This window comes from Mirounga leonina, unplaced genomic scaffold (assembly GCF_011800145.1).
Source record: "Mirounga leonina isolate KUSES-001 unplaced genomic scaffold, KU_Mleo_1.0 Mir_93, whole genome shotgun sequence".
NCBI classification, from domain to species: domain Eukaryota; kingdom Metazoa; phylum Chordata; class Mammalia; order Carnivora; family Phocidae; genus Mirounga; species Mirounga leonina.
The window spans coordinates 52,215,847-52,236,253 of NW_023270854.1; the positions used below are offsets into that span (position 1 = coordinate 52,215,847).

The window sequence follows — 20,407 nt, forward strand, 5'->3', positions numbered from 1 at the left end:
GTTGAATTCTGCCCTCGTGATCCAGTAGTTGTTTATCTCTCTTCTTCTCAGCTTCTTTATTTTCCATCATTTGGTCTTCTATATCACTGATTCTCTGTTCTGCCTCAATTATCCTAGCAGTTAGCACCCCCATTTTTAATTGCACCTCATTAATAGCCTTTTTGATTTTGACTTGGTTAGGTCTTAGTTCTTTTATTTCTCCAGAAAGGGTTTCTCTAATAACTTCTATGCTTTTTTCAAGCCCAGCTAGTATCTCTAAAGTGATGATTCTGAAGTCTAGATCTGACATCGTACTAATGTCCTTATTCAGTAGGTCCCTGGCAGTCGGTACTACCTCTTGTTCTTTTTGTTGAGGTGATTTTTTCCATCTTGTCATTTCATCCAGAGGAGAATAGATGAATGAGAGAACAAAATGCTAACAGGATAACAACGTTCCCAGAAAATATACTCTAAACAAATCAGAAAAGACCTGAAGCTGGGGAAAAAGAAAGGGAAAGAAAGAAAAGAGAAAAAGCAAAAAAAGAAAAAAATAAAAACCAGAAAGAAAACAAACAAACAAACAGAACAAAACAAAACAAAAAAAACAGAATATGATCAAATATGATCTGGCTGGTACATAGGTCAGTGCCACACACTAGATTTTGGGTGTATTTTGGTCTGTTAGAAGATAGTGCCTCCCAAAATTTTAAGGAAAGAAAAACTTATATGTGTACAAAAATAAGGGTTGATATGATGAAGGGATGGAATATGACTGTAAAGATGAAAATTATAAAAAATTTTTATAAAAAGAATTGATAAGAAGTTGTTTGAAAAAAGAAAAGAGGATTTAAAAAAAAAATGAAAAAAAAGGGGAGAGAATGTGATCAGGCAGGAGAGTAGAACAAAACCATACACTAGAGATTTAGGGTATATTTTGATCTGTTAGAAGAAACTATCTCAAAATTTTAAAGAGAGAACAACTTATATATATATGCTAAAAATAAGGGTAACTACTATGAAGGGATAGAATATGACTCTAAAAATGAAAAATAAAAATGTTTTTTAAAAAAGGGATTGATAAGATGTTGGTTGAAAAAGGGAAAAAGAAAAATTTAAAAATAAAATTAACTTGAAATACTAAAGAATCATGGTAAAAAAGCCATGGATTCTATGTGCATTATTCCCCTAGCGCTGGAGTTCTGCCATTCTCATTGATCGGTAAACTTGGTCTTGGCTGGCAGTTCTTGCTGATCTTTTGGGGGAGGGGCCTGTTGCTGTGGTTCCCAAATGTCTTTGCCGTAGGCGGAATTGCCCTGCCCTTGCCCGGTCCAGGCTAGGTAATCTGCTTGGGTTTGCTCTTGGGAGCTTTTGTTCCCGGCAAGCTTTCCGTACAGCTTTGGAGGCTGAGAGTGAAAATGTCGGCCTCCCAATCTCCACCCCGGAAGAGCCAGAGGAATCGAGAACTTGGGGCCCCACTCCTCAGTGTGCCCCCAGAGAAAAACAGTCAGTCACTCCTGTCTCCCCAGTCTCCGGCCACACTCTGTGCTCACCCGGCCTGTGACCGAGGGTTTTTATCTCTGGAACAGAACCTCGTGTGGAGTCTCCAAACCCAGCAGATCCCTGCGGTGCGCTCCCACACCGCTCCTGCCAGGGAAGGAAGGTGAGTCTCCCCGGATCTCCTGCTTGTTGGGTCCCTGCTGGAGAAGCAGTGGCCCGACTGTGCCGCGGATCATGGTTTATGGCAACCCCGAGCTGAGAGCCCGCACCTTGGCTCCATCTCTGCAGCTGGCTTCCCCACTCGGATACCTGGGAGCTCTGCTGCACTCAGGCACCCCCGGTCTTTCTGTGACCCCGAGGGTCCTGAGACCACACTGTCCCATGAGGGTTCCACCCCCCGCTTAGCCACCGGAGCGACGTCCCTCAGCAGAGCCGACTTCTAAAAGTTCCAACTTTGTGCTCCGCAACTCTATCACTTGCCAGAAGCGGCCGACGGAGGTCCCCTCCCCCGCCATCTATCCTCCTGAATATCGCCTTGGATTCACTTCTCCGCACGTCCTACCTTCCAGAAAGTGGTCGCTTTTCTGTTCAGAGAGTTGTTGCTATTCTTTTCTTCGATCTCCTGTTGAGTTTGTAGGTGTTCAGAATGGTTTGATCCCTATCCAGCTGAATTCCTGAGACCAGATGAAATCCAGGTCTCCTACTCCTCCACCATCTTGCTCTGCCCCTCTTAGTCCTCATATTTTTGCCATTTCCCTCTCATACCCTACCTTCCAGTTCTTCATTCATTCAATATGTATTTTTATTTAGTGTGTGCCTGTAATGTGCTAATTAATGTCCTGGGCCTTGGGGATACTTCAGTAAACAAAACAATCCCCCAAACCTTGTCTTCATAGAATTTAGTATGAAAAATAAGCAGTAAGCAAAAAAAGTATATTGTATGTCAGAGATAATAAATGCAGTGGAAAAAATAAAGTAAGAGAAGAGAATGCTGGAGGTGGAAGATGAATGATGAAATCTTACATGAGCAGAGAAGGCATTACTGAGATGATGATAATTAAGTGAAGACTCAAGAGAGCTGAGGGAGAAAGCAATGAAAACATTAGAAGAAAGAAATCAAAAGGACAGGAAAAATTCCTTCTTCAAGGAACAGCCTGATCAATATGGTTGAGCAATTGGTGAAAGTTCACCCAGTCTGATGTTTTGGGGGCTTACAGGCATTTGACTTTCACTCTGAGTTGAGACACCATTGGACAGTGTTGAGCAGAACAATGATATGATCTAATCTCTTTTTAGAAGGATCAGTCTGTGTCTGTGGGACTAGAATTTAGGGGAACATGGAAGTATGGAGACCAGTTAAAAGGCTAAAATCCAGGCCTGATACCTTGTATTAGGATAGTAGCTGTAGGGGTGATGGGACATAGTCAGATTGATATGTTTTGAAGGACTTAACCAATAGGTTTGGTTAACTGCTGTTCTAGACCCTGGAGATGGTTTGACTGAAAGGTTGGATGAGGGTCAGGACAGGAAAAGAGGTGGCAAAGATGAGTCCAAGTTTTTTGGCCTGAGCAACTTAAAGGATGAAATTGCCATTAACCTATGTGGAGAAAATGTCAGGAAGAGCAGGTTTTACAGGTAAGGTCAGAAGATCAGTTTGGGGGTCTGAAGGTTTAAATGCCTAGTAAACCTCCTTGTGGAGATGTCAAGTGACTATATCATGAGTCTGGAGTCCAGAGCAGAGGTCTTGGCCAAGATACATACTTGAGAATAATCAGTGTCTCAGTAGTATTTTAAGCCATGAAAATGGATGAGATCAGCTAGGGAAGGAGTGTTGACAGAAAAGAGAGGAGAGACAAACACTGAATCCTGAACCACTCCAAGGGACTGAGGAAATTAGGAGGAACTGGCAAAGGAAACTGAAGAGTAGCCATAAGGAATGTGCCATAGGAACCAGGAAAACCAGGAGAGTGAGACACCCTAGAAAGGAGAGAGAAAGTGTTTCAAAGGTGAGGTTGTCAAATCTATTTGAAGACTGAGAATTGGCCATGATGACATGGTCATTTGGTGACCTTGATAAGCACATGGTCAGTGAAGTGGCTGGGTAAAAAAAGCCTTATTATAGAGGGTTTAAGAGAGAATTGGAGCTAGGTGACTCTTTTAAGGAGTTTTATAAAGTGCAACAAAGAAACAGGACAATAGCTGGAGGAGGAAAATACACCAGGAAGAGGGTTTGTTGTTGTTGTTGTTGTTTGTAATATATTAATTTCCTATTGCTGCTGTAACAAATTACCACAAATCTAATGGTTTAAAACAACATAATTTAGTTATCTTACAGTTCTATCATTAAAATTGCAATTTGGATCTCACTGGGCTAAAATGAAGATGTCAGCAAGACTATGTTCCCTTCTAAAGGCTCTAGGGGAGAATCTGTTTTCTTTCTTTTCCAGCTATGATGTCACTCACATTGACATCTTCCTATTTTAAGGTCAGCTCATTAGTAACCTTAATTTCATCTGCAACTTTAATTCCCCTTTGCCATGTAACCTAACATAGTCACAGGTTCTGGAGATTAGGACATGGACATCTTTGGGGAACCACGATTCTATCTGCTACATACAGGATACATTACTGCATACCTATTGATGGGACTAATCCAAAAGAGAGAAAGAGAGAGAAAACTTGGTGATGCAGGACAAGGTAGAATCATTGGAGTAACATAAATTAGCAAATGGAGGAACTGGTTTCCACAGGAGCAAGGAGGGTACTTCCCCTATTTAACAGAAGAAAAGGGAAAAGACAACATATGGGGACAGATGCTGGTCAGTAGGTAGATGTGGTGGTGACAGCTTGTGGGAGTCTCCGTTTTTTTCTCAATGACTTAGAAATAAGGTCCTCAACTGAGAGCAAGGATGGGAGAAAAGGTGTTGGAGGTGCTAGGAGAAAAAAATTATAAAACTGACATCTATGATTGCAGGAGCATCATGGTAACATCAAGGGCCCACTTGAGGTCTTTGGTCATTAAACTGTGACCATTCAGCATGTTTCCTCCAGTTGAGTAGACAAAGCATTGGTATATTAGTCAGGGCAGAATAACTACTCTACAAACTCCAAATTTCAGTGCCTTAACACAACTAAAGTTGATATTTCCCTGAGAAGTTTATATGGACTATTTCACCTAATGCACACAATGGATGACTAAAGTAGATGATATCATTACGCCCTTTTCCAGATGAGAAAACCAGAGAATTGACTGAAGTAAGCCTAAGCCATAATTTCTGCTTTAGGTATTTGTTTTATTTGGGAGTATTTAATAAAAAATCTGCCTCACAAGATTAACTCAGCAAATGTAATTTGGTCACTATATTCATTCATTAACAAATTATTAGTAGTATCATAGGGTACATATTTAATAACAGTTTGTGATCTTGATATTTGTCTTAATCATTGGAGAAGCATTTCTTTAATAATTATCAGGGTCAGGTAAATTATTTTTTAGGTAATTCTTACTTCTTCTCTTGGTTTGGTTTATTCATATTCTTTTCTGGAATCCTGTTTAGTATTTTAATTTTCCTAAGCATTTATCTTTTTTTCAAATTTATTAGTATGGAAGTAATAACTTCTCCCAAATATTCCTTTTTTTTAAAAGATTTATTTATTTATCTGAGAGAGAGAGAGCTTGCAAGCAGGAGAAGGAGCAAAGGGAGACAGGTAGAGAGAATTCTTGAGCAAGCTCCCAGCTGATCTTGGGGTCGGACATGGGGCTCAATCCCAGGACCCGGAGATCATGACCTGAGCCTAAACCAAGAGTCAGTTGCTTAACTGACTGAGCCACCCAGGGACCCCACCCACTAAATATTCTTAATTCAATTCCACATTATTTCATCTTGTATATCATTCCTGAATTTTAAAGTAATTGTAATTATTTTTTAAAGGAATTCTTTTATTTATTTATTTATTTATTTATTTATTTGAGACTGAGAGAATGAGAGAGAGAGAGCACATGAGAGGGGGGAGGGTCAGAGGGAGAAGCAGACTCCCCGCCAAGCAGGGAGCCCGACGCGGGACTCGATCCAGGGACTCCAGGATCATGACCTGAGCCGAAGGCAGTCGCTTAACCAACTGAGCCACCCAGGCGCCCCTAAAGGAATTCTTTATGTAGAAATTTCTAAACCCTCTTAATACACTTATTTGTAGTTTTGGAGCTTTAAAGCTAATTTCCATACAGATTAATTTAAAGACCTTAACTTCATTTAAAAGAAAGGAGCTCCTCCTACTGTTTTCCTGGATTAATGCTAATTTGCTACATATTAGTTTGTGTAGAAAGGATTAGAATTCCATTTATGTAGGCAAAACCAGAATGTAAGCCATGTCTCTCACCATTCAAAAATTTCTTACATGCAATAAAAATTGTAAGTGATCACTAGGAAATTACCAACTTCGGCAGTAAATACCAAAGGTTAATTCAGCCATGCTTCCTGTTGTTTGGGTAGAGTTTCCCTTCTTGAACCAAAGAGAGCACAGAATTGTAAAATAAAATGTGGGCTTTGGGTTAGGCCATTTACCAGTTACATGCATTTGAACAAATAACCAATTACCAAATATTTACTGGCACTCATGGATAATTAGGTACTATCCTACAAGTTAGGGATACACGAATAAGAAATACTGACCCCGGTCCTCCCTTCTGTCCTACCCCCAGACAAGCACAGAGACATGAGTTATAATCCTGGTTCTCTTATTACCCTTTGGGTAACACTGGCAAATCACTGAAGTATTTGAGCTTAGTTTTCTCATCTGTGAAACGGAGGTAATAATACCTACCTCACATGGTTGTTGTAAGAACTAAATGATGGGGCACCGGGGTGGCTCAGTTGGTTAAGCGTCTGCCTTCAGTTCAGGTCATGATTCCAGGGTCCTGGGATCGAGCCCCACATCGGGCTCCCTGCTCAGTGGGGAGTCTGCTTCTCCCCTGCTTGTCGTTCCCTCTGCTTGTGCTTGCTCTGTGTCTCTCTTGTGCTCTCTCTGTGTCAGATAAATAAATAAAATCTAAAAAAAAAAAAGTACTAAATGATAAAAATGCTTAGGCAGAATACCTAGCACATAATAGGTATGTACTAACGTGAGCTCCTTTTCTTTCTCCCTTTGGATTTCTCTGGTCTCGCAAAAAAGCCTCACCTTGCGGCAAGAGCAATAGTGTCTTTCTAAGAATTATAGTACCCCACGAGAATCAAATACTATATACTCTGAGCTCCTGAAACATTAATGCAAGGTTTTCTCAACCTCAGCACAACTGACATTCTGGGCCAAATAATGCTCTGCTGTAGGGGGCTATCCTGTACATTGTGGAATGTTTAGCAGTATTCCTGGCCTCTACGCACAAGATGCCAGTAGCAGCTCCCTGGCTGTGAAAATAAAAAATGTCTCCAGGGGCACCTGGGTGGCTCAGTCGTTAAGTGTCTGCCTTCGGCTCAGGTCATGATCCCAGGGTGCTGGGATCGAGCCCCGCATCGGGCTCCCTGCTCATCGGGAAGCCTTCTTCTCCCTCTCCCACTCCCCCTGCTTGTGTTCCCTCTCTCGCTGTGTCTCTCTCTGTCAAATAAATAAAATCTTAAAAAAAAAAAAAGTCTCCAGACATTGCCAAATATTTCCTCGGGGAAACAATTTACACCTGGTTAAGGACCTCTGCATTAGTGGATCATAAATTCACATGTAGTGAGTCCTACAGAGCATTTAAAAAAGTTAAATGACATAAAATTGAAATAGAATAAAAACTTAGAAAATATCATAGGTACTCAAGTATTGCTTAGTGATATAAATCTATTTTTTTAAAGATTTTATTTATTTATTTGAGAGAGAGAGAGCGCACGAGAGAGCACAAGCAGGGGGAGTGGCAGAGGGAGAGGGAGAAGCAGGCTCCCCGCTTAGCAGGGAACCCGATGTGGGGCTCGATCCCAGCACCCTGAGATCATGACCTGAGCCAATAATCACTGAGACACCCAGGTGCCCAGTGATATAAATTTCTTACAGTGAGTTTCAGTCAAAAGTTTGAAAGCCACTGGTCTGTACTTAATAAGACTTTTCACATAACTATCTCATTTAATCACAAAACTCTATAAAGTAGGCAGGACAGATGTTATCCCCATTTTACAAATCAGAAAATTGGGGCTCAGATCAGCTGAGGGACCTGCCCTCAGTGTTACCCAGTAGGCTAAAGGAAGGAAATGAAGCAGAACCCAAGTCTCTAAACTTCTAGTTACAAGGTAAAAAGGAAATTGTTACCTAAGGGCAAAGATCTCCTATGTGGCTCAGAAGGACAGAGATATCATGGAGTCATAGGTCTTTGGCAGTGGGTCCAATAATTAAAACTAGATATCAATACATTAGATGGAAAATTGAAAAACATTTTATCAAGATTTTTATTTTCCACACTGGCTTGCTAACCTTTGTATACCCAGAGTTACTTATGGAATAAATAAATGAATGAATGAACACTGACCACACAATTCCTGTTCATCTTCAATCAGCCAGTTCCTCTGATCACCTTCAGATAATCAAGCATGCTCCTCCATTTGCTTGGAATCTCTCTTCTCCTTTCCCACTGAAATTTTTTTTAACTTTTAATTTTAATTTTTAATTCTTTTATTTATTTATTTATTTTTAAAAGTAAGCTCTATGCCCAATGTGGGGTTGGAACTCATAACCCCAGACCAAGAGTCACATGCTCTGGAGACTGAGCCAGCCAGGTGCCCTTCTTCACTGACTTTTAGAATCAGCTCTTTAATAGTCCTCTAGGGCCACCTTCCACAAATCCCCAGGCGGGTTTATTTCCTTCTCTGTGTTCCTTCTAAAGGCCTTACCTAATTGTACTGCAATGATCTGTTTTACAGCTGTTCCCTGATACTCCCTGTGCCTTTGCAACCCTTTCTACTCCCTCTCCCTCGATCCCAGAGGTAGCAACTCTGTCCTAGTTCAAATAGCATAAACCACGATAACCACCACACTGCTTGGAAATGAATTTGCTGCGTAATACCTGTTGACTGATTGAGTGGAAAGAAAGAAGACAAAGAAGGGCAATTATCTGACAGTATAGAAGCAAAAGAATGCTGCTGCTTCCTTTTGAGCTGAGAAGACTGAACTACCCATTTCACTGTGGATTAAAGAATAGGACAGTAGTTGCAAGGCTCCAGCTCAGTGGTGGCAGGCCACCACTCGGTGGAGATGTGAGTACACTGCAGGGTGCTCACACTGCTGCCCAAGCCAAACTCCAAAACCAAACTGCAGTCCCCCACCACTAAGCCGTCTGGAGTTGGCCCTGTCACTGTGTAAGTCTTAGGCCCTAAGCTGTCTAGTTCTGCGTCCCCACGTGATAAGATTAATTTAGGACCCCAGTTAAATAGATGGCTTCCTAGGACTTGCTCTAGAAGATTCGGAATCATTAGACTGGAGATAAGGCACCAGTACTTTGTATTTTTAACCAGCACCCCAAGTGATTCTTATTATCAAGGCAGTTGAGGAAACTAATCATCTTTGTATCACTCACACTATAGAATTAGGGCAGTTATTTATTTTTCAGTGATTTCACCTCAATGTTAACTTTGGAATATGCTCTTGGTTAACAGATAAAATGCTCCTGGGCTCCTCGAAACTATAGTTTATTAATATTTAGAATGTATTATTCAGCAGCTTTTACCTTCCTTTTCAGCAGGGTGATTCAAGTGAGAGGAAAGGACAATAGGGCCACCCCAAACGTCAGAACTCTTCTTGCCACATGAGCCAAACTAGGAACTGAGCCTTATTAGTGCTGGGATGATCTGAGCGTTGCCGGATCCAATTCACTCCTTTCGTAGTTGAGCTCACTAGAGCTGAGGTGACCAGCACCATAGTTTTCCTCACCAGGCTTTGTACGGAAAAGGACAGAACTGGGGAGGGCTTTCCTTTAACAAGATGAATTGTTAGAAGCTGTCCAAGGAAAGGAGAGCTGAGAAAAAAATAGCCCCAACTTTTTATTCCTATTTTCACCAAGCCACAAGTCTGCATCATAGTGAGAGATAGGGGCAAGATTTCGTTAGCTCTTGCTGGTCGCCTGTCTTCCTTCCTGGTCAGATCCAGTCTTTCCTTGTTAAGCGGGGCTCTGGTGGGAAAAATACCAAACAACGTTTTTGAAGAGGGAGTAAGTCTTCATCATTCGTGACCTCATGAAATCCGTCTGGGCCAAAAAGATAGTGGCCGCTTAGCTGAGGGCCCTGGGGACTTCCGAAGGTTTGCTCCAATGTGGAAGGGGTGGAGCTCTCCAAAACCCCGCGCAGTACGCCGAGATAAAACCTCCTACCCAAAAGCCTCACAGACAGCGACGCAGACCCGGCGTGAGCCCCGCGCGCAGGCGCACGACCGCCCGGCGGCCAGGGCCTGACGCTCCGGGGCCGCGCGGGGGCGGGTCACGTGGGCCGCGCAGCCCTCTCTGCGATGTCCCTACAAGGACTTGGGCAAACGGGCCCCGCCCCTAGCCGTGCCCTGGAATGTGAGGGGGGCCGACCTACAGGACAGGCTCACCCATTTGCCAACAGGAAAGGGGGGAAGAAAAGCTTACATGAAAGAGGAGGTATAAAAAGACGGAAACTCAGTCGAACCATTACACGAACGAACCATTACACAATCTTCTATGTTCTGAGTCGCCCGCTTTATACTCCTTCCCGTGCACTCGTTCAAAACTGCACCCTTCTAGCACACTGGCAACTCCCCCCACCCGTCGTCTTTCTATTAAGTCAGGCCCACTCTGTCGGCCGACAATGGTGACTAGGCTCCCTTCCGGTTTGCTAAGCGGAGGCCGGAAGTGTTGGTTTTAGGGGGCTCTGGGAGTAGAAGGGTGTTGATAGCAGCAGCCTGGGCAGCGAGGGGGTTACCGAAGTGCTCGGATTTTCGCAGCTGTGCAGGGTGAGTGGTGCTCGCGATCCGGCGCGTGAGGCCCATCCCCGGGGGCCCATCTCCGCAGGGCGGCTGGGTGGGCAGCGGCGCTCCGCGGCGGGCCGCCAGCGCCGGGAGCTCACCTGGGCAGGTGTCCTAGCGGGTTCCCGGGTTTCGAGCCCAACGGCCAGCTCCGGGATCGAAGGCCACGCCCGGAAGTCCCGAGGCGCGAACTTTGTCCCTTTGCCCAAACTTGGAGCTCAGCAAGTATGACTTCGCTCGCTGGCGCCGCGATCTTCGGCGACAGCCTGGCCTGTGAAACCCGAGCCCCGCGGCGCTGACTCCTGCACTAAGTTTAGTTTCTAACGTAAACTTGCCGGATTCAAGAGTTTGCTCAAAATCCGAAGCCCAAGTGTCCCGCGTGCTGCAGCTGTTGTTGCAGCTGTGTGGCTGCGTTTAGTAGGAATAACCAACTCAAATTAGCAATTTCCTCAGCTCAGCATCCACTTCTATAATTAGAACTTTTTTTAAGTGATATTTTACAAAGGGGTTAAGGGTTTAGTTTGCAGCTTGAGAAAACTCCAGAATGCAACACCAAGTTCCTTTTGGGTGGAGACTTTGGGTTATGTCAGTTTGCCAAAATCTTTCATTTTAAAGTAGTTGAGTAGGTATATGAAAGAATTCTTAACAGAACTTTGGAGCAGAAATAAGAGTTGAGATTTTAACTTAAATGCAAAGTGTTTTATATCTGAAGATCAAGTGAGTATTTCTTAAAATTACTACTATTTGTTTTATGTTCTGGAAGGCTTTGATGAAACTTAACCACAAAAGCTTCAGATGTTCAAGAGTGAGGCTTTACTGGCAAGTGAACCCCGACAACTAATTAACTGCTCTTGTCTAGCGCGAAGAACTTTGGGTGTGGCAGTCTGAGATCTAATCCTACCTTCAGCTGGAAGTTTGCATAGGAAATGAAAACTTGGTTCATTTGGAAAGGAAACACCAATCTGAAAATGTATTTTTAAAAACTGCGGTTGGCTCCAAAAAATCAAATATGCTTAGCTTGAGGATAAAGTACATTGATTAAATGAAACAGGAGATTTGGTCTGGATACTACATCCTATCACACTAGGTAGTGTTTTCTTTCTTTCTTTCTTTTTTTCTTTAAGTAGGCTCCAGGCCCAGTGTGGAACCCATCCTGAGGCTTGAACTCAAGACCCTGAGGTTGCGACGTTAGCTGACATCAAGAGTTAGACACTTAATTGACTGAGCCACCCAGGCGCCCCACTAGGAAGTGTTTTCTAAGATGGGCGTTTTTCCTTAAAGAATGTGTCATATTTTCCTAGAATACTATCAGTTTTAGTGCCAATTCTGTAGAAAAAAATCTCTAGATTATTTTACATTTATTACCACTTTACAAATGTTACATTCTAGGATTCTAATTAGAGTAATCAATATTAGTATGGATTAATCCCATTTTATAAATGAAACCATAGTATCTAGAGAGGCTGAAAAATCTTCCCATTGCCCTTGATGTGTGGGAAAAGCCTCTTTGAGGCTTTTCTTCTACCATTTAATCTAGTGTAACATCTTTCTTACATGATTTGTATCCCTCCTTTTGTCATAACCTTGAATTGAGTCTCTTCCTATTTGATCAAGCTAAAACACACACACACATAAATTGTTACCAACACTTAACCTCTCCTGATTTAAAACAAGGTTATACTCCTTTAGATCTGTAAACTGAATCTTCTTGACCACCATTGGCTCTGTTTCATTCACTTTCTTGTGCATCTGAAATCCTTTCATATTTCATAGATGCCTGCACTGCAAGTTTCCCTGCTTTAAAGTTTCATACAACAAATATGCCTTCACGCCAGAGATCTTTCATTAACTGCTTCAAAAATAGACTCCAGGCTATAACTTAGAATGAGTGAGAATACTCATAACTTAAAAATCTCAGATGCCTACATCTTCCCATTCTATATAAAGAATACTTACATTGATGTATGAAATATTTTCAATGTTTTTTACCCTAATTTCTAAACTTCTGTGGGAGTTGTGCATTTGCGGAAGATTTCTAACATGAGGAGAGTTACACGTCTCACTTGTTTGGGGAAAGTAAAAGTGGATAACAAATTAGAATCATATAGAAAGGAGGACAGTGACAATATCATAAGTGATCTGCTCTTTGGGATCATAGCACTGTCCCTGATTTGGTTCCCTCTACATCAGTGTTTATTCCACCCATACTTTTATTTTTTTTATTTTTATTTTTTAAAGATTTTATTTGTTTATTTGAGATATAGCAAGTGAGAGAGAGAGAGAGAGAGTGCTCATGCATGCACATGAGGGGTATGAGGGGGAGGCGCAGAGGGAGAAGCAGGCTCTCCACTGAGCAGGGAGCCTGATGCGGAACTCAGTCCCAGGACCCTGGGATCATGACCTGAGCCAAAGGCAGGTGCTTAACCTACTGAGCCACCCAGGCACCCCTCCACCCATACGTTTAGTTTGATAGGGAAAAAACCCCACACTTTCCTTATTTTAGAACAACTTACTGTGAAGCTGAACTACCTATTGCTGGAAGGCTCCCAGTTTCTGCTGGGAGATAAACTCATAGACAAGAACACAACCTCCTTGAAAAAGTAAAGGCCCAGGTAGTAACTTGCCTAACATTATACTACCAGTTTTGGTAGAATTAACTACCTTAATTTGTTAGAATTAAAATTAATATCTGAATCTCTTAATTCTAAGGATGTCTTGCAGGGTTTTTCAAGGTCTTTCCCCACCTCCTCAATCCTTTAGAAAAAATCTTTCTCAACTCACAGTATTTGATAGATCATGTACCACCTTTATTTTTCATTATTGTCACACATTGTTTTAACTTGAGAGTCTTCAGGAATGAAAACTAACATTTCATAAGATTAACCAATCATTTCATTTCTTTATAGTTGCTTCCCCAACTTCAAGCTTCTTGAAGATAGGACACTTGCCTTACATTTCTTAATTCTTAAATAGTGCTTAACACTAGTGACATTTGATATACATTGGTGTAATTAAATGATATTAAAGATTGATGATTAAGTATTGCTTGAGCTAAAGGAAAATTCTTTGAGACATTGTCCGTGCTGACCAAAAAAAAAAGACTTTATAACTTTTACAAACTATTTTACAATGAATAGAGATTTAAATAATGCATGATTAAAAGAAAGACTAATGGGAAATACTTTAAAATTCAAATACATATATTTATCTATAACTTTATAGCACAAACTAAGCATTTTAAAAAGGTACTTAGAGGACTCCCACCAAATTTTTGTTTTAAAGATTTTTTATTTATTCATTTGAGACACAGAGATACAGAGAGAGAGAGAGCATGAGCAGGGGGAGAGGCAGAAGGAGAGGGAGAAGCAGGCTCCCCACCAAGCCAAGAGCCCGATAAGGGGCCCGATCCCAGGACCCCGGGACCATGACCTGAGCCGAAGGCAGACGCTCAGCCATCTGAGCCACCCCGGCACCCCTCCCACCAAATTTAATATTATGAGGTTTTATAGATTAAAAAATGTGCCAACCATTTGACCTATAATTCTCATCAGTTTCTTTGTTCTTAAAATAACTGACATTCCTGCCTCATGAGGGGAAGACAATGTTGTCAAACAAAACAGACTATTTTTAAAGACATGCTTTGGTTTGCAAAGACATGGCATGCCTAAAATATTAAAGAGAGGTGGACTGGTAATTCTGTGCCCGTCATTGGGTCTCTGCCACTCACCCCAAGTCCTGGAGTACAGTTAAGAAATGGAGGAATGATACACACTGTGACTCTTTGTAGTTTTTAAAAGTACATTTAGAATAGAGGGAAAAATGACAACCCTATGTAGTTTCGATAATGGTATTTACTGCCCCCAAAAGGTGTTGCAGAATGAAAATACGCATTCAAGAATGGTGCAGATAAATTATGACAGGCAGCCTCCCAAATTGTGGTTAAAGGAAACTTGAAAATTAGGGAGGAGTGTATATCCTAACTTCTGGGTTGTGTAGGGTATATCTTACCAACAACACATTCCATGTATCACCGAGTGCTATATTGGATGGCCTGGAATTTGTGACTCTTCTTTGTGGAATTTCCTACTGAAATCTGAGAACAGATTTAGCTTAAAAAAAAAAAAAATCTGAAGCAGAGCTTTTCTGATTATTTCTATAATTCAGTTTAGTCTGGGTGATGTGGTATAATAAAGGGAAGAATGTAAGAAATAACTTTAAGCTCATAGGAAGCATTGTATTCTAAGGTCACTTTGCAGTGCTGAGATCTAGGTAGTACTTCATTCTTTGCAGTCCACAGATTTATTTTTAGAGCAAGGGCATAGTGTTTTGCTACATCATAGCTAAATGTTGTTTTCAGAACGTAAGCTTTAAATTGTTATCCTAGTCAGAGAGTGAAATCAGGAGTGCCTATTTTAGGCCTGCTTGGAAGAATATAACTCAATACAGTGGCCTAGTCTTGCTGGTTAGAGGTTTTGCAGACTACCATCGCCACCCGGGCTCTGAAGGATGGTACGGTAAAATTTTGTTATCTGATGACTATGTGGTTTTTAACTCCAAACAAATTTTTATCGTCTTTTAAAGATTGAGTGTTGAAAAAATTGCCTTTTCATTTTAGGTATCATTAGGCATTTTTTTTTTTTAATTTTTAACTTAAATTTTACAGGGATAAATTTAGATTAGAGAACAAAGTTTGTTTCCATAGCTATTAAAATGTTTTTTAAAGCTTTTTTTTTTTAAAAAGTAAATAGCTTTAAAAACTGTTGTGCTGATTTTTGTCTAGAGAACTTAGTGACCTCAAATGATTTAACTTGGCTCTGTGCAAGAAACTGGTTTGGATAGAGTGGAAATAAATTGTAGGTGAATTCATAGTTTTTTATACTTTTTCAGTTAGCTTTTCAACAAATACATTTTTTAAACTACTTTGATTCCAGAAGTGAGGGTGCAATAAAAATTGTTAGTTGCAAGTGGAAGAATGCTATTTGACAGTGGAGATTAGGAGACGAAGACCTATTCCATCAATTAGTCTTCCTTCCTACTTTCTGTCCACCTTAGAATGGGATAGCCAGCTTAGGCTAGGGCTGCAGAATAGACTTGTTGAAGATGAATTAGTATTCCCCAGTACTGGCATAGCACTGAAGTATAGAACCAGTACTGTTTCTCCAGGGTACCTGTATTTTTTTGTTTGTTTCTTGTTTTCTCTATTGTTATTAAACCAGTAGATTTGGTTATCAGTACCTTATCTGGCTATCCAGCAGCTTGGGGAACATACAATCTTGTCAATAGGCTCTGAGCTTTGAATTTATGTTGGTTTTAGTCTGGAATTTGAAGTTAGTGACAGACTGTTGATTAGATGTTACGACTACTAAGGATGAGTGAACTGAAACATGAGTGGTTTTTCTCTTTGTAGTTTGGCTCTATAAGTATCATATTGATTAGCTGAGTGAGATATCTTTGCCAAGTGATACTACTCTGCTGAGTAGTTTTTAGGTACATCTCTAACTAGCTCAGACATGTCAGGAAGTTTTATTCAGTTTACTTTTTGTTAATCTTTTTTTTTTTTTTTTTTGTATCTCCCTTCCTAATTAGGATTTAAACGCCACCATGTCGAGCAAAAGGGCAAAGACCAAGACTACCAAGAAGCGCCCCCAGCGCGCAACATCCAACGTGTTCGCCATGTTTGACCAGTCACAGATTCAGGAGTTCAAAGAAGCCTTCAACATGATTGATCAGAACAGAGATGGTTTCATTGACAAGGAAGATTTGCATGATATGCTTGCTTCCCTAGGTAATGATCAGTTTTAATATTAAAGACTAAATAGAATTTCTGTAATGCCTGTGGAGCCAATCTAATGATGTAGTTTCCCAAGATTTAAAGTCTGGAGCAGTGTTCCCCAAAGTGTGGTCCTTGGACCACCTGCAAATTTCTGGTCAGATCTCAGGATTGAGCCGGGGGCCAGCATATTATATGTGTGTGTTGTAAACACTGATATTATGAGGACACCAGCACTATTCCTTCTAACATCCCAAAGGAATAGCATACCATCTCTAGACTCTTTAATACAGGCCTTACTTATTGAGAAGACTTTTTCCCAAATAGTTTTACTATTTGTGTGTGAATATAAACAGCAAACTGTATAAATGATAATCTCTCTTGTCAAAATGTTCACTATGATGAATACTTGGTGCATTTTGTGATGTAATTAAAATTATGACCCTCCTTTTCATTTAGGGAAAAATCCAACTGATGAGTATCTGGATGCCATGATGAATGAGGCTCCCGGGCCCATAAATTTTACCATGTTTCTCACTATGTTTGGTGAAAAGTTAAATGGCACAGATCCGGAAGATGTCATCAGAAATGCTTTTGCTTGCTTTGATGAAGAAGCAACTGGTAAGTCTGAGGTAACCTTTAATTACCAAGTGATTTAATTTTTGGTTATGGTAACTAAAACATATAACAACTTGAAATATGACATAATACCCTCAGGTTTATACAATACCTGTTTGTGGGACAGGCTTTTCCTGTGGCATGTTAATCACTCATTTTACTGCCTCTACCCTTAAATATTTAATTAACAATTTAATAGGTGTATTTGGAACTTCTCTAGGAAATTTATGTTGCCCTTTTACTAGAATAACTCCACAAGGGTTAGGCTCTCAGTAATTGTGTTGAATGAATAACTTTTACCAGAGCAATCTTGGAAAAAGTATGAATTGCTATAGGCCATGATCTCAGTACAGTCTTGTATTTGTTTATCAGGTACCTCTCAGCCTTCAGATTGTTTAAATCTAGTATCTAACCTTTTGCTCTAGAATCAGGCTCCCTGATTTCATATGCTTGTTCTATATGATAGCTGTGTGATTTTGGGCAAGTAACTTCTCTAAGCCTCTGTTTTTGTACGTATAAAATGGTCAATAATATTACCTACCTCATAGGGTTTTTGTGAGGATTAAATGAGGAAGTGAGATACTTTATATAAAGTGCTTAGCATACTGCTGGCATAGAGTTAATTCTCAAAAAACCCCAAAAGTTAACTACGTAAATGCTTGATCCTTTGGCAGAAGTGCACATAAGGGACACGTAAGGGAGTAATTCACATGGCAAGGTTTTTGAGAAAGAAGGTATACCCTTTAGTTACATATTACTTGAACTATTTTATTTTATTTTATTTTAGAGAGGGAGAGGGAAAGAGGGGTGGTGGGGAGGGCAGAGGGAGTGAGAAAATCTCAAACAGGCTCCATGCCTAGTGCAGAGCTGGATGTGGGGCCTGATCCCATGACCCCAAGATCATGACTTCAGCCAAAATCAAGAGTCGGATGCTTAACCAACTGAGTCACCCAGGCGCCCCTAATGTCAAGTACAGTCTGTTGTTAGAAGCAGTCTCCACACACAATATGGCCTCATTAGGCCTACTCAGGTATACCATCCTTGACTCTTGTATCATCTTCCTAACCACCTTCCAAGCTCTTCTATGCATTGTTGTCCTAAACTTACCTCCACCATTGCTGCTTCTGTGCCTTCCTCATCATATCCCCTTCTCCTTCCTCTTAAAACTGAAATTCTTTAACAGTTATACCTGGAAGGGATGGGGTGTGGGGAGGGAAAGGCAGAGGAAACTTACTTTTTTCCCTCCTTAAGGCACTTCTGTATTGATTGAGCTTTTGACTGTGAGCAATTGTTACTTTTTTTAATGGAAGGGAATAAAGCCATAAAAGAGTAAAATGTCTTATCCATTCTTCAGACTCATCTCAAAGATCACATTCTTTATAGAGCCTTACCTGTGTTTTTATACTATTTTCTCCTCATTCCAGGAAAACTTGAAGCCTCTCCTTTCTCTCCACATCTAAAGTATTTTATTATCTCTCTCCTGGCACGTACTCTTCCTGACCTTCTATTCAGTTGTGTACTTACTCCCAATCAGCAATGGCTCTGTGTCTTCAACAGTGTTATGTTCCCATCTTTGTAACCCCTTTTAGCACCTACCACAGCTCCTCACACATACTCGATGATAGGTTTATGTGATAGTTGAATTACTTGGTTGGAGATGAGAATTTATTTCTACAAGCTAGAAGTCTAACATTTGAGAAACATTTTAAAATGTAGAATGGAATTAGGAAAAACCCCGTAAGTCTAGAGTTTCTTTTGTGAACTGACCTACTTTAAACTCATTTTATAGGAAATATATTGTCAATGTTTTAGCTTAATTTCACATACAAGAATATTGTCAGATTTTTCTTTTACTTCATGAATTTCAAACATCTCTGTGCTTGGTCATTTATCAACTTTTGTTAGTACATTAGTGGTTCTCAATCATGGTGTGAATTACTTGGAGAGCCTTTTAAAAATATCAATGCCATGGGGCGCCTGGCTGGAAAAGTGTGCGACTCTTGATCTCAGGGTCATGAGTTTGAGACCCATGCTGGGTGTAGAGTTTACTTAAAAATAAAGTCTTAAAAAAAAAAAAAAGAAATCAATGCCAGATAATAAATCAAGGGTGGCATCTGGGGTTTTTGTTTTTGTTTTTTTAAGCTCTCTATCAGAACCCTGATACCACAGATCCAGAGTAAAAAGCACACCTTTTGACTCACCATTCCACATCCCCGATTCCTAGCCCAGTGTCTGCGACATAGGTAATGCTCAAATATATACTCATGTTTTTGCACACTCAGGGCCCAGCTGTATTTGTTACAAAATTTAAATTAGATTTGTAAAAAAGAAAGAAACATTAAAAATCTCATTGTACATATAAAAAACAAACAACCCAAAGTCAGAGATAAAACGAAATGCCTGAAGTAATAACATACTTGTTAAAACAGGACCTCAGGGCACCTGGCTGGCTCAGTTGGTAGAGCATGTGACTCTTGATCTCAGGGTGTGAGTTTGAGCCCCACATTGGGTGTAGTGATTACTTAAAAATAAAATCTTGAAAACAAAAACCTGGACCTCAAGACTCCAGTATTCTTTCCACCGAAGCAATTTATTGATGTTTATGATGTGGTATTTTAGTGTTACTTGCTTATAGAGTAAGTGTGACCAGGGGTGCCCCACACTGGCCATAGAGCTCACTTAAAAAAAAAAAAAAAAGACTTAGTGTAACCATGCTACTTTAAAGGAACCATGAGGCTTAGTTTCCTTAATCGTACTTTATTGTTGTTTAGGTGTAGTTTAGGCCCTATTATGAAGACTTGTGGACAGAAGTCAATAGAGCAGAGCAGGATGATAGAGCTAGGCAGCTGTCTGCTGAGGCTGGCTTAAAACATGTGAAGAGCCCATATTTCCTATATTTGCATGCTTGGTCAAGTGTAGATGTTCCCTGTAGTTACTCCTCAGAGTAGTATGTATTCTGATCCCCAGTTCTTTATTCTTTAGGCACCATCCAGGAAGATTACCTGAGAGAGCTGCTGACAACCATGGGAGATCGGTTTACAGATGAGGAAGTGGATGAGCTGTACAGAGAAGCGCCTATTGACAAAAAGGGAAATTTCAATTATATTGAGTTCACGCGCATCCTTAAACATGGAGCAAAAGACAAAGATGACTGAAAAGAACTTCAAATTCCAGCCAAACGTTCCTTGTTGCCACTTTGGGTATTTCTGAGACTTTCTCTTAGAGTCTGTTGCATGCCCTTAGCTTTGCAGCTTTTGCCTTTCTTGTATTTATTCTCAGCCATTTTGGGCACATGCATCTCTATAATCAGACTGGAAATGGGACTTTTTATGATTTTCAGAATAGAAAATAGGGCAATTTAACTTACCAGCCCCCTCCCAAAATAACTGTAGTCTACACAGAGTCAGTATATTTTTTCAGAGAAAGTTATTCACTCAGTTTTTTCTGAACCATAATTAAACTTTATGATAAAAACTTACTTGTTTAAAATTTCTTATTTACCAAAATCGGCTTTTGTTAGTTGCATCTTCCAAGGAAGGTAGATGAGACAAATCCTGGAAAATGATATGGTTGTTAGACCTCTCCCTTACTCCTTCCAGT

At 40.5% G+C, this 20,407-nt stretch overlaps 1 protein-coding gene across 2 annotated transcripts; it reads left to right on the plus strand.

Moving 5' to 3' along the window:
* The first annotated feature begins 10,154 nt into the window (after positions 1-10,154).
* LOC118004378 (myosin regulatory light polypeptide 9) lies at positions 10,155-20,285 on the plus strand. 2 transcript variants are annotated; one of them, XM_034995660.1, is made up of 4 exons: positions 10,155-10,407; positions 16,006-16,204; positions 16,649-16,810; positions 19,790-20,285. In XM_034995660.1, the coding sequence occupies exons 2-4, from the start codon at positions 16,021-16,023 to the stop codon at positions 19,960-19,962; spliced, it is 519 nt and encodes a 172-aa protein (XP_034851551.1). In that variant the 5' UTR covers positions 10,155-10,407; positions 16,006-16,020; the 3' UTR covers positions 19,963-20,285. The 2 variants fall into 2 exon arrangements, with proteins under 2 accessions (XP_034851551.1, XP_034851550.1); XM_034995659.1 differs by lacking the exon at positions 10,155-10,407 and adding an exon at positions 14,824-14,928.
* Positions 20,286-20,407: the final 122 nt, after the last annotated feature.

Bases quoted from the DNA above. Each gene is read 5' to 3' on its own strand.
- LOC118004378 (XM_034995659.1), top strand. The intron at 16,205-16,648 runs GTAATGATCAGT...CTTTTCATTTAG, and splicing joins TGATATGCTTGCTTCCCTAG to GGAAAAATCCAACTGATGAG. The intron at 16,811-19,789 runs GTAAGTCTGAGG...TTTATTCTTTAG, and splicing joins CTTTGATGAAGAAGCAACTG to GCACCATCCAGGAAGATTAC.